This window comes from Natrix helvetica (assembly GCF_964273705.1).
Source record: "Natrix helvetica genome assembly, chromosome: 4".
Lineage (NCBI taxonomy): Eukaryota > Metazoa > Chordata > Lepidosauria > Squamata > Natricidae > Natrix > Natrix helvetica.
This window is the reverse complement of record NC_138550.1, coordinates 118,533,508-118,550,964: the sequence shown is the minus strand read 5'-3', so window position 1 is coordinate 118,550,964 and position 17,457 is coordinate 118,533,508. Positions and strand designations below refer to the sequence as shown.

Genomic DNA, 17,457 nt, shown 5'->3' with positions numbered 1-17,457 from the left:
AGTGATGTCCCGGTGTCTGGAAGCCGTACGGGTCTGGATGGATGACAACAGGCTCAGGCTCAACCCCTTCAAGACAGAGTGGCTGTGGCTTCCGGCTTCCCGGTTCAACCAGCATATGCCATCGCTGGCCATCGGGGACGATCAATTAGCCCCGGTGGAAGGGGCGCGCAATTTGGGCGTCCTCCTTGATGCCCGGCTGTCTATGGAAGATCACGTGGCAGCCGTGGCGAGGGGGGCGTTCCACCAGGTTCGCCTGGTGCGCCAATTGCGGCCCCTTTTGGACCGGGAGGCCTTGCGCACAGTCACTCACGCGCTGGTGACGTCTCGCCTGGACTACTGTAACGCTCTCTACATGGGGCTCCCCTTGAGGTGCACCCGGAGACTGCAGTTGGTCCAGAATGCAGCCGCGCGGGTAATTATGGGGAGATCGAGGTTCTCCCATATAACACCCATCCTGCGCGAGCTGCACTGGCTTCCTGTGGCCTACCGGGTGCGCTTCAAGGTACTGGTTACCACCTTCAAAGCGCTCCATGGCACAGGGCCTAGTTACCTGCGGGATCGCGTCCTGCCCCATACATCCCTGCGACCCGTCCGCTCACACAGAGAGGGACTACTCCGGGTGCCGTCCTCCAGAGAGTGCCAGAGGGCGACGCCCAGGAGTAGGGCCTTCTCTGTAGTGGGCCCCACCCTTTGGAATGACCTCCCCCCAGACATCAGGACAACAACCGACCTTCGCTCCTTCCGTATGAAGCTGAAAACCTACCTGTTTCGACTAGCTGACCTGGCATAATACTACAACCTCTCCAGCCCAGGGCATTTTTAATTGGTAATTTTAGTTTCTAAGGGTTAATTTCACTGGGGTTTTAACTTTTTTAGGTATTGTAACTTATTTATTTATTCTTACCTCCTCTGTACGCTATATAATACTTTTGTACGTCGCCCCGAGTCCCTGTGGGGAGAGGGGGCGACTAATAAGTTCAAGTAATAAATAAATAAATAAATGCAACAGTATTATTTTCTAATCATATACAAGTAGTCTTCAATTTACAACCACAATTGGGACAAGAATGGCCAATTGGCGACTTCCGGTTCCGGTTGCGGTACGCGACGGGCAAGCTTTGCTCGCCCCGCGCACTCCTGGTGGGCTCCCCTTTGATCGGGGGGAGGGGCACAGGACGCCCTGGAGGGGCTCCTGCCGAGGGGGCGGCGTAGCGAGGGATCTCCTGTGTCGGCGGCGGCCGGCCCCCCCCCGCATCACCCTAGGCACCGGGAGGCAAGAGGGGAGGCGCCGTGGCGTCTTCGCGTTGAGGCAGCCGGTGAAACCCAAGATTCGAAGGACGCAGCTGCTGTGCGGTGAGATGGAGATTCCCCCCATTCCCTTTGATGATTGAATGAAAATAAACAGACTGTCAGCTATTTGGAAAGATCTTCAATTCGTGGCTGGGAAGTCTGATTGGAGGGAGGGGGATTTCCCCCCCCCCCTTGGACAAGCGGCTTGAAACTGTTTTGCTCCCTGCCCCCAGAAGAGGGGGGGGGGAAGCCTTGGAATGGAATGGAAGTAAATGGAAGCACGCATGTGGGCTGGCCAGCTAACTTTGGCCTTCTTTTGAGGCTGTTTTTCACACTCCGGAGGTTTCCCTGAAGGCTCCAGAGAGCAAAAACAGGCACTACTAGCAAACTGGCCCTACGGAGCCTTCAGGGAAGCCTCCTAAAGGCTCTGGAGATCAGAAATTGGCCCTACAGACAAATCGGAAGTCACAATTCCCAAACTTATGGGTTCCCCGTAGGTCCGTTTTTTCCCCCTCCGAAGCCTTCAGGGAAGCTCCTGAGGCCTCCGGAAAGCATCCGGAGGGGGGGTCTGGGAGGCTGTTTTCTCCCTCCCCAGGCTCCTAGAAAGCTTCTGGAACCTGGGGAGGGCAAAACGATGTGTGTGTGTGTGTGACGTGCATAGCATTATGGGTATGGCACACCCACTCACAACCCCCCTGCGCTCCCATCACTTTTGGCACGGGAGCCAAAAAAGGTTTGCCATCACTGCACCAAAACATATCTGACAGATGGCCATCCAGCTTCTATTTCATCTCTTCTAGGAAAGTGTCTATGGAGATTCTCAGTCATCAAGGTTATGGTTGTCCCAAAGGTGTTTTTCCCCTCAAAAGGAAACTGGATTTTGTTCTTCCTTGAAGACATTCTGCTTCTCATTCAAGAAGCTTCTTGTTCTGACGAAGCCTCTTTGATGAGACACAAAACGTTTTCAAGGAAAAACAAAGTCCAGTTGCCTTTTGGAAACAAAAGGCACCTTTGGCTCTTCTAGGAAAAGAAAACTCAGCACATCCTTTGGCAACCTGTCTTATTATCTGACAGATCATATTCCTGCTGACATCTAGCCTGGGCTTCCTTCCTTGTGGTTTTAACCTGGTTTCCCCTTCTAAGAATAAGTCTATTCCCTCTTCTATGTGACAACCTACAGAGATTTAGACACAACTACTATAATTTTCCTTCGTTTAAATATCCAGATCCGTTAACCATTTATTCCTCAGAGAACTTGGATTAAGAGTTCTTATTTTATGTAACTTATCTTCATCATTTTTAAGGAAATAAAGTATGCATGCAAATGATGAAAATTAGCTCTCTATCATTATGCAAGACTTCTGCTCATACAAGAATGACTTTTCCATTCCTTCTTAATCTTCCAGGATGCCTCCTGAATTTTCCAGAACAGATTTATAAGATTTGGGCAAAATAAAATGCAACGGACAGGTAGAATTCAATCTGCCATCAGAAGGATGACGTTGGAAATAATTTCAATACTTCAACTGAGATGTTCTTTTCTGGCCTATGAAACTAGTGCAACTGGCTTTAGTACATACAAATCACTTAGGACTTATATGGAATTAAAAAAAACTTTAAAAATCGGTATCAAGAGATGAAAGCTAGCACAAAACACTCTTTGTACAGTAATTTGTATTATATAATAAAGTGGAAGCATAATGAATCTGCATATAGAAAAACAAAAATGAACATGAATATTTTTTTTTACATTTACAAGTAGTAAGCTTAATGAATTCAATTATGAATTAGTACTTTTGTTCAATAAATCCAACTTTGATTATACATTAAGTCATTTGGAGTTAATTGGAAGAAAATCAGAATGTAAATAAAATGATGGAGCTGGAAAAAGCCACTTAGACCAATGACCCCAAACTTGTGTTCTGAGTAACCGTCTTTCCCAATTCATAGGCGGGGACCTGCAGCAGGATCACATAGCAATAAATGAAGAGCTGCTGAAGAGTGCAAATTCATTCCCAGCAAGTTTATCAGTTTGATGCAAAATTATGTGGAATTCCAAGGAAAGTTACAGTTCCAGAACCATTAATGAAGCCCTCATGTCATTTTTTTTGTCTTTTTAACACAACACATCTGCCTTTCAAAGGGAGAGAGAACTGAAATTGCAAGAATGGGGAAAGGATTTTCTAACTATCAGGCTGGAAGGCAAAAAAGGAGATGAGAGATAACTGTTATCTTGGTGTAGGCTAGACGCCAAAAGTAACTTCTAACCTGCTAATGTTTTTCAAAATGCAGCATTTTAACATAAGTGGGAAAGAAATAATACACCTTTCTTTCAGTGAATAAGAGTGGGTACCTTCAAAATAAAGTTCAGATTTCAGGAATTATGCCAAAACAAGCAAGTTCATCCTTTCCTTTTAATACATGGCCTCCAGGTGCAGGGCAGAATGGCCTTGACTCTTGGAGAAAGGAAAATTTATTGGACAAAAGATCCAATCAAATAATCCATGTGTTAGGTTCCAAGTAATAATTGGGACCCTGACACATGGATTATTTGATTGGATCTTTTGTTGCTAATTCCCAAAGTTGTAAGTTCTATCATTGTTTTGTTACAATGACTGAACTTTAATTATTAATATGGTGTATGTATTTCTGGCTCAACCACATTTTTATTCATAGTAAATGGAGTCACATAAATTCAATTTTAGGGGATCATGTACTTGCAGTTGGAAATCCCTTATAGTACAGAAACCCAAATTACTACATTTAGTAATAAAAAAGAGATGTAATCGGTCATTCAGATGACTCAATATTTTCAGGATGATGTCTGTTCAGTTTCTGCTAAACCCTTTAGCTCTCTTGGCTAAATGTGGTAGCTGCTCTTTTTTACCTGTCATCTGGACAAGTATATGTACTGTATACCAATTTGTAACAGACCTTGAATAATAATTTGGATAGTATGTAATAAACAATAGTACCAGATTTTTCCCCTATTGGTCATTTGTATGGATGTATGATAACTAGCTTATTATCCTGGCCAAAAATTCTTTTGAAATGCAAAGAATAAGAACAGATAAACTGATCATTTTTGATTTTCCATGACTTGTCCTTTTTCCACATGTAGTTTTATATTACCTTTGATGTTTTCATAAAACCCACAAGAAAATCTGCACCAATTGAAGTATTTCTTTTAACATATATTTGTAGGCATATTTGCTTAATTTGTATCAACTATTTTCTCTAACGTAATGCCTTTTTGATATTATTCATTCACATATGGTGATTTATAGAAGAAATGTATGTAGCTGAGGGCTGAACTGTGGAGTCCTTAGGTCAGGGGTGTCCAAACTTGGGAACTTTAAGACTTGTGGACTTCAACTCCCAGAATTCCCCAGCCAGCATGGCTGGCTGGGGAATTCTGGGAATTGAAGTCCACAAGTCTTAAAGTTCCCAAGTTTGGACACCCCTGCCTTAGGTGCTTTCGGATTGTTTGCTTGCAGATGTTTCATTACCCAACTAGGTAACATCATCAGTACTAGTGAATATAATTGTCTCTATTTATATACATATAGTTCTCAACTTACAACCACAGTTGAGCCCAAAGGCTCTGTTGCTAAGCAAGGCAGTTGTTAAATGAGTTGTATCTCATTTTATAACCTTTTTTGCCAGAGCTGTTAAACTAATTTCTGCAGCTAAAGTAATTATGTAGTCATTAAGTGAATCTGGCTCCCCCCATTGACTTTGCTTGTCAAAAGCTATCTGGGGAGATTACAAATGGTAGTCATACAACCCCAGGACATAAACTATAAGTATCATAAACACATATTGGTTGCCAAACATCCAAATTTTGATCACGTGACCATGGGAATGCTGCAACGGTTAAGCTTGAAAAAGTCATAATTCAGCAGCACATAATTCAGTGCAGTTGTAACTTGAATGGTAACTAAATGAACAGTTGTAAGTTGAGGATTACCTGTACAGCACTTTTGACTTGCCAGAGCTGGTGAATGTTTCATTTTCTCCTTGATAGTTTCTTGCTTGTTTCTTTGTCTGGTGTTAATCCCTGTTTATCTGGATACTAGCCGATGGAACGGAAGCATTCATGTTTTCTTATTTTGTTTCCTTCTTTTGAATGGTATGTAAATGTGGTTTATCTATATGTATCAATGGCTGAATGCCAAACTTTCAGTAATACCTTAGGGTTTCGGATTTTGTAGTCATCTGAATAATGCAAACTCCGCCAACACTGGCAGGGCAAACTACTGTATATAGACATGGAGCAAACCTGATGACGTTATCTAGTCGGGCAATGAAACATCAGCAAGCAAATATCTAAACTCAAAGACCACCAATGACTCCACAGAATGATTTATTTTTATGAATACTGGAACTATATCATAAAGTTTGGAAAAACACAAGGAACCATAGCATGATTAGATTCAGTTTGCTTATTGTGTCAGTCATTACAAGCTGAGTGCATTTTTACCATCCTAGCAATGATAGCTAAAGCGCCCTAAAAAAAGCACAGAAAGGGTAAAAATTCAGTAGCAGGAAGAACAGCTAAAGAAATAAATGTGGAGCACTGAAGTTTTGGTCTTCCACAGCTTATGAACTGCCACATGAATAAGCCAGAAGAAAGCAAAAGGGAAGTTTAGCGGGCATATCATAATAAATGACATTTCATGCACATACTTACATGTGTAATCCAAAGAAGCTCGGGGGACATGAGATTACAAGAAACTTGAATCTGTCCTCTAATGCAATGGTTTATTTAAAAAAGAAAATGAGACAAAGCTCCAGGTAAGGATTATTAAGAATATCTTACCCCCGTCTAGGCTGCGAGACATTGTGTAGCGTTTACTCGAGGAACGTTCAAAGTAAGGGGCAGGGCGATCAATCAGGGCACTAGCTCTTCTTGTCTGGGCTTGTGTCCTTCCACTGTAGCGAAACTTAGAACCTAGTGTGAGGAATTTTTTTGGAGGCGCTTCTGGTAGCAAGAGTCTAGAATATATCACACATGATAAACATTACAAATGACTAGTTTTCTAAACTGAAATACAAGATTGTGCTTTTAAAACTATTTTAAAATAGTTTTAAAATTCTTGAAGGGATGTGCTATTTAGTGTCACTTTAAGCAATATTAAAAATGTAGTGCAGAGTAAAAACTATTGTCCATTAGCAATTGTAAAAATGGTGTATGAAATATTTCAAACTTTAATGTGCTTGTAAGATTCATTCCTTTAATGAACACAGCAATATTTGCAAAGAGAATAAGTGAGGTTTTTTAAAACTACAATGGTATGTTCTAATCAGTCTGGATTTGTTCCAGATATATAAGAAACATCATCAGACATATTCTGAGTGTAAAGGTAAAAGGTAAAGGACTCCCTGCGTATTTTTACTCTGCTAGTCGTTGCTGACTATAGGGGGCAGTACTCATCTCCATTTCAAGACCAGAATAATAATATTCTGAGGGTACTGATAAGGATGTTTTTTTGTTTTGTTTTAAATGGACTGGCAGTCACAAGCTGTAAATTGCATTATCATGCCACTTGTTTAGCATGGACTCCAGAATTATATCTTCTTACAGCCTAGCTATCGATTCTCAAATGGTCTGCATAAATATATATTTTTGTTGATAGCAACAGAAACTAATGGTCTATAAGAGATCATGAAATAATAAATAATGAGCTGAACATCTGAGATAAATATAGGGGTAAAAAATAAGGCCTAATTTCTCCACTCTTGCTTCACTATTATTTCAACAAAATACAAAAACTATGAAAGAATTCACTCAGTGCAGAATTAATAATTTGTGTAGCTTGCAAGATTAAATTTATATAGTAATAAAACTCTCTTTCCTATAACCTTTAACTGGGTAAAACAATGGACCTGTTTGAACAAAGATATCTCCAATGGGCTAACTTACAGAATGAGTCCAAAATCTGTGGGATCCAGATTAAGGGATGAACTAAGGCTTCCTTAAACGGTACTAAGAGCTAACCCTCCTGCAGCAATATATTATGACTGCTGGACTCACTGGCAAATAACCCTCCTGGAGGCTTTTACTAATTAGGAAGGGCAAGAATCTAATGAACAAGAAGCTGCACTAACAGACCCACAATCCCGTCCACTTCAACAGAGTCAAACAGCTCCTAGATAACTGGGTGCATCCCCTCTCCCTGGGTGAGGAACCTGCTCCACACTTGGATTCCAAGTAATTTTATCCATCAGGTGCTTGACAAATTCTCCCACATGGTCCTGTAAATGTTCTTATGAGCCCTCCCTTCCCTAGGGAGGGACTGGATGACTTTAAACAGAGTTACTGGGCGGCACTTTGCAGATGCAATAAGAGCAGAGAAAGACTTGCATTTTGCTGCTTTTACCGCCACGAGATAGGCGTTAATGATCTGTGATCGGACAGATTTGTTTGTTTTCCTCCAGTGGTTTTCTAGCAGTCTCTTGGCCCTTTTCAACACCCTCAATTCCTCCACGAATCACAGGGAGCATTGGGAGTGATGGACACAGACATGCTATTGTCTAGGTTCCTGGCCACCTTCTGGTTCCAGGCTATAGTCAGAATTCCACAGGACCATGCAGCTCCTGGGTCATGCTCTAGCTTCCTCGACTAGTCACTGAGGATGAAACATTCCAATAGGTTTGGCCTCCTTGTGGAGGAGGGCAACACTGGAAAATCTCAAGGACAGCAGGACATGGTCTGACCATGACAGAGGAGATAATGATAAAACCTCCACAAGATGACATTGCCACTGCTGTGACAAGAATATCATGGTGTACCTACTTTCCCAGGTCAGCAATGGATGACCTGGGATAGGTCCATGGCCTTCAAACCTATGAATTTGTTATCATATGCTTTTTACTGGAAATATTGTTTGATCTCTTCAATAAAAGAATGGCTCACTAAGTTGTAAGAGTATGCTTTAATGCCTAGAATAACTCTGTATCTGAGTACCAGTTGGTTCAAACCACGAAGCATTCCTGGTGTGTAACTTGATACATGTATTTGTATCACATCCAACATGTGAAGTTTTTCTATATATATAATCTATATTTTAAATAATGTATATTTTAAGTTTACTGAGTATCAGAAACAGAACAGATGTTTACTAACATGGCTTTCAACTATAGTTTTGAGAATTTACTAACATTTTGTGAAGAATATGTCAGGTGTGTATTATATTTTTAAGTGTGCAGCAGTGATCAGAGATCAAGAAGAATGTTATATCTGTATAAATGGACATGTAAATTTATTCTTATTACACTGTGACAAACTTTGAAGTAATCGGTTAAAAAAGACTATGTACCTGAAAAATGTATGATGTTCAACACATACTTTCCATAGACGTTTTGCAGCACGATGATTTGGTAACTTAAATCCGATTGTACTTTCAAATTGCTCAAACTAGGAAAGAAAAAAAAAATCAAGGTTCACAGACATATCAACATATTTTGTTTTAACCTTAATTAAATAAAGCAACTTTACTATATGGTTCTTCCTTTTACTTTTAACAATCTGAATCTTTACATCAATCAAATACTGTAGGTTTTGATTTCTCTTCATTTCTTTTTAGTCCTATTACACAAAATTCTTCAAGGCTTTAACACACCTCTTTTGTAAATCCAGTAAGAAAAAAGTGTTTAGGTCATTCCCTTGATTTACCATGTGTTTCCTTTTCAAATTTTAAAACATCAGCCAATTTCTTTTGTAAATTCAATGAAACATCATTTTCCAAGACATTGCCTTGGCCTATCCGTTGTAAATCTATTTTTGATATAATCTCTATCTTATAAAATAAAATTTGCTCTATATCTTTCATTTGTTCAATAACAATTTAACCTTGTTTCTGTTTAGAAATTGCTTCCAGATTTATTTATTAAATACATAAATGCCAACATAAGCTGTCTCTTTAAAGTAAGTTAGAAGTTTAGCTTTCTACTATACAATAGATTCATACCGGTGTTTTCCCTATCTTCCATTATAACAATCCAAAGAGTAATGGAGAAGTGATTTCCATTGGGAGACACAAGGATTTATTGCTAGTATCTGTAGTTAAGGTAGCAATATGGGTTGTAAGCACTGCACTGCCACAGTAAACTAAAATAATAACAACATTTAAATTAATAGCAGCCAAACTGACAACAGATAAGTAAATGTAGTGTGTTGGATACTGTATTACAAATCTTTGTTTTTTCATAAAACAGAAAGGAATTACAGCAATAGTACACAGAAAAGGAAAGAAGCTGAAAAGTCGAGTTTCAAAATATTTCAAGGCTGAAACTATTTGCCTAATATATAATAAATTACACTGCATTAATTTCTAAAATAAAATTCAAAACCTAGACATATGTAAAGTAAAATTCAATACATAGACATATGAAACAGGACAAAGCTCTAATATAGTGTTTTGTTTAAAATGAATGGTTCCCGCCCCGCTCCACTTTATATGTAATATTTGAGTATTTTTTATAGTGAGTAAAATATCAAACTAAAGCCTCTGGAGCTTGGGGAGGGCTGAAAAAAAATTCAAATTAAATTGGGGATTCCCTTAATATAAATTATGATAAAGATTAATGAGTAAACAGAAGCAACTATTATTCCCCACAGCAAGGAAAAAATAGAGATGGTCAAATTGATTCTTTTATCTTAAATAAGAGAATATATTTAACCTTGTTTCTGTGTAGAAATTTCTTCCAGATTTTGTGTTTGGAATGAAAAAAAAAGAAACCTTGATTTTGTTTTTGCTAATTAGATAATTGTAATTAACAACAGTTCTGTAATTGTTGTTACAGAAATGGCTAGTATATACTGTTGTGTAAAACTAGAAAGTTGAGGTTGTAATGTTATCTTGTACAGTGCTAAAGACAGTTGGAAGCCGGTGCCTTTTTCTTTCCTTTTCCCTTTTTCTGTATATATTTTTTTCCTTTTTCCTCCCCCTCCTAGTTTTCTATTACTTTTTTTCAAATTATTATTTAGTATTTTGATAAACTAATAAAAATGTGAAACAAGGGAAACATTAAACATGACAAGCAATTTCATTCAATTTTACTTACTTCTCCTGGTCGTATTTTGATGTAGAAGTTATTCCTCTTATATGAAATTTTGAGAACCTTAGGCCAAGCAAATCTGTTTATTCTGAGTCTGTCTCGATAAATCAAGAGACCACTTGCACAAACACCTAACATGATTTCAACTCCTTCAGAATCCTGAAAAAAGGTTGGACGTTTTTTTTAAATCTAACATCAATTCCAAGGGTCATTTACCAGCTATGATATTTCATTTTCACATTTTTTTCATAATTTTAAGAAAGCATATAAAATTATGTCTACAAGCCTACAGTGTTAGAAAAACACAATTGACTAAAATGTTATACAGTTCTTGGTATTTATGTTCATCAGCTAGATCAGCGATGGCGAATCTTTTTTGGCTCGCGTGCCATAAGTGGGGGGAGAGCAGGGGAGTCGTGTGCAGGTGTGCCGCACCCATAATGCAATGCGTGACCCCCCCAGTGCGCATGCACGCACTACAGGCGTAACCCCCCCCATTTTTGCATGCTTTTTTCGCCCTCCCCAGGCTCCAGAGGCTTTATAGGAGCATGGGGAGGGCGAAAACAGCCTCCCCCGCACCCCCCCCCGAAGCCCTCCAGAGGCTTCGGGACCTTCAGGAGGCTTCCCTGAAGCCTCCGGAGCAGTCAAAAGGATCCTCCGAGCAAACTGGAAGTCTGTTCCTGAATTTCTGGTTTGCCCGTAGGGCCGTTTTTTTGCACTCCGGAGGCTTCAGGGAAGCTCATGAAGCCTCTAGAGGGCCTCCGGGGGGCGGGGGAGGCTCTTTTCGCCATCCAGAAGCTCCTATAAAGCCTCTGGAGCCTGGGGAGGGCAAAAAATGGCTTTAAAAAAGGGTGAACTCAGCTGGCCAGGGCCTCGCGTGCCCTGACAAATGGCTCCGCGTGCCACCTGTGGCGTGCGTGCCATAGATTCGCCATCACTGAGCTAGATAGAATAAAGTGAGACTGTGTAAATTAAATATCACATTCTTAATTTAGCGTGTAGTCAAAACATATAGAAAATTCCCAGAGGAAACAAAGTTTCTCTATGTTTAATGAAGAAATCACAATTTGTTTATATGGTGAATGATATGTATGAAACTCTTCTTAGGGGAAAAAAGCTAATTATTAAATGTAACAAATATTTAAATTATATAAAAGTAATTGTTGAAGTAACTTGTTTTCCAGCTTCCTCTCAACTGCTACTTCCTTTTGGTTATGGGCTAATAAACTACTGTATACTTGGAAGTGAGGGGACAGAAATTGTTATTTTAATATCCCTGCAAAAGAAAACAAAATTTCAATATATTTCTTATGTTTAATTATGTCTTTAGGCTCATCATGTGGGCCTCAATGATCATGTGGGCCTCACTTTTGATGTTCATACATTGTTTAGAAAGAAGTAATCATATTACTTTCAAAATTCTTTTGTTAGCTGAAGTGGTCAAAACTTTTGCTGGAAAGTTATTTGCCCAAAAATTCTTCTGTAACTTATTTGTTAAAGACAAATTAACAGGAGGTGAAAGTTAAGATTGTTTTTCACTCTAAATTTATGCATTTGCCTGCAAATTGTGTAATACCTTTTGAAATCTATTATGCACCTGGCTCATTTTAGAAATGATCATTCAGAATGATAATGGAACAATGATATGATCCAAAACTTTTAAACTTCTTATTCAATTATAAATTGACAAAAACTAGCCAGTTTGGTCTAGTAGTTAAGGCAGCAGGCTAGAACCCAGAGAGAGACTGTGAGTTCTAATCCTGTTTTAGGCAGGAAAGTTGGCTGTGATGACCTAGATCCGTGATGGCGAACCTATGGCACGTGTGCCACAAGTGGCACGCGGAGCCATTTGTCAGGGCACGCAAGGTGCTGCCCTGTCAGCTGGCCAGCGGGCATGCGCGCGCTGGCCAGCTGAGTTCACCTTTTTAAAAGCTATTTTTCGCCTTCCCCAGGCTCCAGAGGCTTTATAGGTCCGTCCCTGAAGCCTTCGGAACGCTTAAAACCACCCTCCGAGCAAGGTTGCTCGGAGGGTCGTTTTAAGCGTTCCGAAGGCTTTAGGGACCGTCCGAGGCTTCCCTGATGCCTTCGGAGCACTTAAAACGACCCTCCGAGCAACCCGGAAGTCACTTCCGGTTTGCTCGGAGGGTGGTTTTAAGCGCTCCGAAGGTTTCAGGGACCGTCCGAGGCTTCCCTGATGCCTTCGGAGCGCTTAAAACGACCCTCCGAGCAACCTGGAAGTCACTTCCGGCTTGCTCGGAGGGTGGTTTTAAGCGCTCCGAAGGTTTCAGGGACCGTCCGAGGCTTCCCTGATGCCTTCGGAGCGCTTAAAACGACCCTCCGAGCAACCTGGAAGTCACTTCCGGCTTGCTCGGAGGGTGGTTTTAAGCGTTCCGAAGGCTTCAGGGACCGTCCGAGGCTTCCCTGATGCCTTCGGAGCGCTTAAAACGACCCTCCGAACAAACCGGAAGTGACTTCCGGATTGCTCGGAGGGTCATTTTAAGCGCTCCGAAGGCGTCAGGGAAGCCTCCGGACGGTCCCTGAAGCCTTCGGAACGCTTAAAACCACCCTCCAAGCAAGCCGGAAGTCACTTCCGGTTTGCTCGGAGGGTAGTTTTAAGCACTCCGAAGGCTTCAGGGAAGCCTCCGGACAGTCCCTGAAGTCTCCGGAGGGCCTCCGGGGGGTCGGGGGAGGCTCTTTTCGCCCTCCCCAGGCTCCTATATATGTAGGTCCTAGATTGTTGGGGGCAATATGCTGACTCTGTAAACCACTTAAAGAGTGCTGTAAACCACCAAGAAGCAGTATAAGAAGGTACAAAAGACAAAGCTCAATAACAGTACTTTAAAGTGCAAACTACAATATAAATGTTTAGGTAGAGTTTAATATTGGTGGAAAAATAAAAGGGGAAGAACATGTTACCAAAACCTTTGTGATTTTTAACTTATTATTTTAGTAATTACTGTTTTTCTTTGTTTATGGTATCATTATTCTTGTTTTGAGTTCTGTTTAAATAATCTGTCAAACCGCATGTAAGACTCATTATGCAAAGATCCAGCTGCCTGAAGAAATTAGTAATGCTAAAAAGGTAGAAGGAAAGAGAAGATGATAACTAAAAGCAAGGTGAATGGACATGGACACAATTACAGTGGTAATAAGTAGACCAGTAGCAAACTTTAAGGGCCAAACAGGGACAGAACACCTTAGAGAAGGTCTATCCATGATTGCTAAGAAGTCTCTGTGACTTATACAGAAACGGAATTATTAGACGGCTGAATACAATATGTACCTTGGCATGATGTAGATCTACTCCATACATAGACAGTTTTTTGGCATTTTCCAGAAAGTGCATCTCTGCTTCTGCAGGTGTCATTCCCCTAAAGTTAATCAATATGAAAAAAAAACCCACATAAGAACAAGTGAAAGTGACGTTGTTTCATGTGAAAAAAATATTTTCTTCAAAATGTAGGTTCTCCATGCATGCCTGTGCATATGCCAAATTCCATGAGTTGGCACTTTTGCTAAAGCTATGCAATTTGTTGCATCAAAGACATTTGATTTAAGTGGAGGTATTAAGGCAGACTATTTTAGCTTTTAAAGCTAAGGCACCTGAATGACTAGACTCAAGACAACTTGCATAGCAAAGCAGACCAGGACATTCCATAGGCCCATTATTTATAAACAGAGTTTCTCTCTGCATGTCTCACCTATGGCTTTTATGAAGCTCTATTACTTTATCTTCCAGTTCTTTAGTATGATTTGGTGCAAAGCGGAATTCACTGACATAGTCACTCCCATATTCATCAGGATCATAGTCTCCAAGCTCTGACTGAACTGTATAGGAGCCTAATAGTGCAAGTGTGACAAAAGAACATGGCAATCGTCCAGACACAATGTCATCTCGCAGCTGCAAGCAGAGATAATACCTGCAACAAATTTATATTTTAAAAAGCATATTAACATTTCTCTATTTAAGCAGAAGCATTAAAATTTTATACTAGTTCATAAGCAAATACATGATTTATATAAAACACATTGCTACTTTCAACAGTAGACATAAAAAGGAGCAAGAAGAAATACTGGGAGGGGGGACGGGACGGACGGAAGCACTTCATATCCTATGAATACATAGACACAATCTACAAACTAAAATAATTGCCCTGTATCCAAAAATATGCAGAATTGCTGAACTGCAATTTGCAGAAACAGTTTTATTTGTTGTACAAGGCACAGCAATATCTAGTAAGCAACAATTTCTATTTTTTTAGTTATTATTAACTAAATGAATAATTGCTTGCAAACAATTTCAGCTATTAATGTCAACATTAGTCTATTCTGAATTTATTCAATTGAATCTTTTTGAGAATTTTTGCAGTAAAGGGTTCTCCATTAGAAAAGCACAGATAATGAAAGAGAGATGGCGTTAAGGCAGCAGGCTAGAAGCGAGGAGAATGTGAGTTCTAGTCCAGCCTTACACATGAAACTCAGTTTGGTGACCTTGGGCTAATCTCTCTAAATCCAACTCAGGCTGGACTATTAGATATGTTTGTTGCCTTGAGTTATGTATAAAAGTAATAAAAGTGGGATATAAATAAATAAAATAATGAAACTTACCCCAAGCTTTTTACCATATCTTCCAATAATTCCCCATGTAAAGGGTTAAAAACAAGCAAGATTTCCACTTACACTACACTTGGAAACACTCATTGCCAAGAAATCTGGGAATTGTGGGAATCCCATATATATTTTTAATATATATATGGGATTAGGAAGAAAAGAAATCTATACTTCAAAATTTTTATAGGGGTAATCAAGCCTCAAAAACTGAGATGTGCAATTCCTGAATTCTGCAATAAGGATAAATTTGAATGACTATGATAAGCCCCCAGAAGTGAGAGTAAATTTCAATCTCATCCAAGAGTGAATGTTAGAGGAAGTAACAACATCCTAATGAGTATAACAGCTTTTCCATTACTTACCAGCTCAATAACAGAATAACAGCGTTGTCGAAGTCATAAATTCTAACCACCTGCTCAGGCAGGTAACCTTATACCTCAATGATTTAAATCAGCTGACCTTATGGCAACAATTTGTTATTAAGCAAATTGTGGTCATGATGATTTTTTAGAAATAATTTCTACTCAGTGATAATGCATAAACTACCTTGTAATATCTTCAGAAAGTTGTGCAGGATCTGGAGGGTAGAATTTAACATTGAACGAGAAATGCCAAGCACCACCTAAAATAAAACAAAATATCAGTGGGATTCTCTGTCTTTTCACTCTCTATAATTATTTACTGAGGTAGATAGTGTAGTTACTTTCAACACTGATGCTTGTTTCTCCTGTTCCTTCTTTAAAATTATCAGAGCCATTTTCATGATATTTCTTAGCTTTATTCAGCATCCATTAACATTTTAAGTTTCCATAAACAGATGTAGGCAATAGTTAAATAATGAAATAAATATGGAAATAACCACATGGATAATTGGGCATTCAATACAGCTTCAAAATACGCATCCATAACCCAGTGAAATACACAACTATATATATATATATAACTCATCCATCAGCACTTTTATGAGTGCTACTTTAACATAAATGAAATTGTAAAGAAAAAGAGGGGATATTATTGGACATGCTTATTGATAGGGTAAGAATAATTTGTATAGCATAAGTGGTTTGAACGTTTACGTTTCATGTTGTGCTTTTTAAGTTTCAATTTGCAAACCATTTCCTACTTTTTTCTTGTTATTTGTGATCTAATGACTACCAAGTAAGGCTAACATAGTAAAGTATGTGAAATGTCCCTTAAAGGCAGTCTAAAAGCTTCAAATGATATGGCTGGAATCCAGTGATTATTTTATAGAGCTCTTTTCTACCTTGAAAGCCCTCAATAGTATAAAATCAGAACTTCATAAATAATGTTAGCCTATATGAAGTAAATTCTAAGCTTTTAAAGATTTCTCCTCTGACTCATTAATTTATTCGTTCACATGAATACACGAGGTACTGCAAGGTACAAAGATTGAGCCAAATGGTCACAATGTCTATAATATGGAATAGTCACTAAGTGATGATTTAGTTCCTTCACTGCATTTTAAAAAACAATAGCTATTTTACTCCAGCACGATTGCAAAAGTCCAATTTTGTGCAAAAGTTAGATTGCTATTTGTAAGCATTCCTGAAATGCCCGAAACTGGATTCTTAAAACCAAGTATCTTGTACTTTAAAAGCACTAGTTGTTTTTGGATGTCGACCTAGATGGTTTATGTATTCTTGGGCCTGGTCTTGAAAGGGTAGTTTGAATGGCAACACACATTGTTTTACCAATTACAAAATACAGCATGTCAGCTTTGTTTTGTTTAAGGCTGCTGTATGAGCTCTGGATTTTATTTGGAAAGCACTGCTTTGACAGCATCAATCAGGAGGTCTTTTAATCACATTTTAATACTCTCCGTGTTTGCTGCACTCTAGTTTAACTGTACAGGCAGTGATGGATATAGATGTTGAAAGTAAGTCAGGTTCCATTATTAAAGCCTTGTGTCACAGGTTCTTTTAGCTATATACAAATTCAGTGGGCTCCCAAACCCCCAGAAGGCCCACACTAGCCTCCTTGGCCTCTAGGCAACCCACACACAAGCATACCCAGTGGGTACTAGTCCCAGTTCCTTTCCACACTCTTACCAGGTCTACCACTTCTCCTAGTATTAGTAGTAGACTATTCCTGCTTTTAGGTTCAGGCTGCTTCCAATTCTCTATTTTCAGAGCCGCAGAAATTATCTCCCTTCCCATAATATGACAGAAGCCATTCCACAACAACACCCACCATAGCCAGCTGATTTCTGTTCTGCTTTTATAGCTGCTGGCTGACTAGGGACACGTCTAAAAGGGGCAAAGCACTATCAACCCAGGTGCTAGCCAATTTTCAGATAGCCTGCTCTCTTACACCTTGGTATGCTTCAAGGAACAGGCCTTATGGAAATTCTGAAAGTGCAACATACATTACTTTTGTTCTATAAAGTTTCCATCCTTTAAACCAGACCTACACATTATGCTGCCCACCAAGCAATCTTATGTAGCTTGTCAGCGGGTTTTTTTTTAAAAAAAA

The 17,457-nt window shown here is 39.5% G+C and overlaps 1 protein-coding gene across 14 annotated transcripts in view; it reads right to left on the bottom strand.

Moving 5' to 3' along the window:
* The window catches only part of EPB41L3 (erythrocyte membrane protein band 4.1 like 3), a 154,811-nt gene that overhangs the window by 27,447 nt on the left and 109,907 nt on the right, over positions 1-17,457 (bottom strand). For 13 of the 14 annotated variants that reach the window (XM_081950967.1, XM_081950963.1, XM_081950957.1 and 10 more), the window contains exons 6-11: positions 15,511-15,586; positions 14,055-14,273; positions 13,637-13,724; positions 10,360-10,512; positions 8,613-8,710; positions 6,113-6,288 (exon numbers count right to left, since the gene is read on the bottom strand). In XM_081950967.1, coding sequence (XP_081807093.1) covers positions 6,113-6,288; positions 8,613-8,710; positions 10,360-10,512; positions 13,637-13,724; positions 14,055-14,273; positions 15,511-15,586 — 810 coding nt within the window. The remainder of the gene's footprint in view (positions 1-6,112; positions 6,289-8,612; positions 8,711-10,359; positions 10,513-13,636; positions 13,725-14,054; positions 14,274-15,510; positions 15,587-17,457) is intronic. The other variant, XM_081950970.1, reaches the window with a different exon arrangement.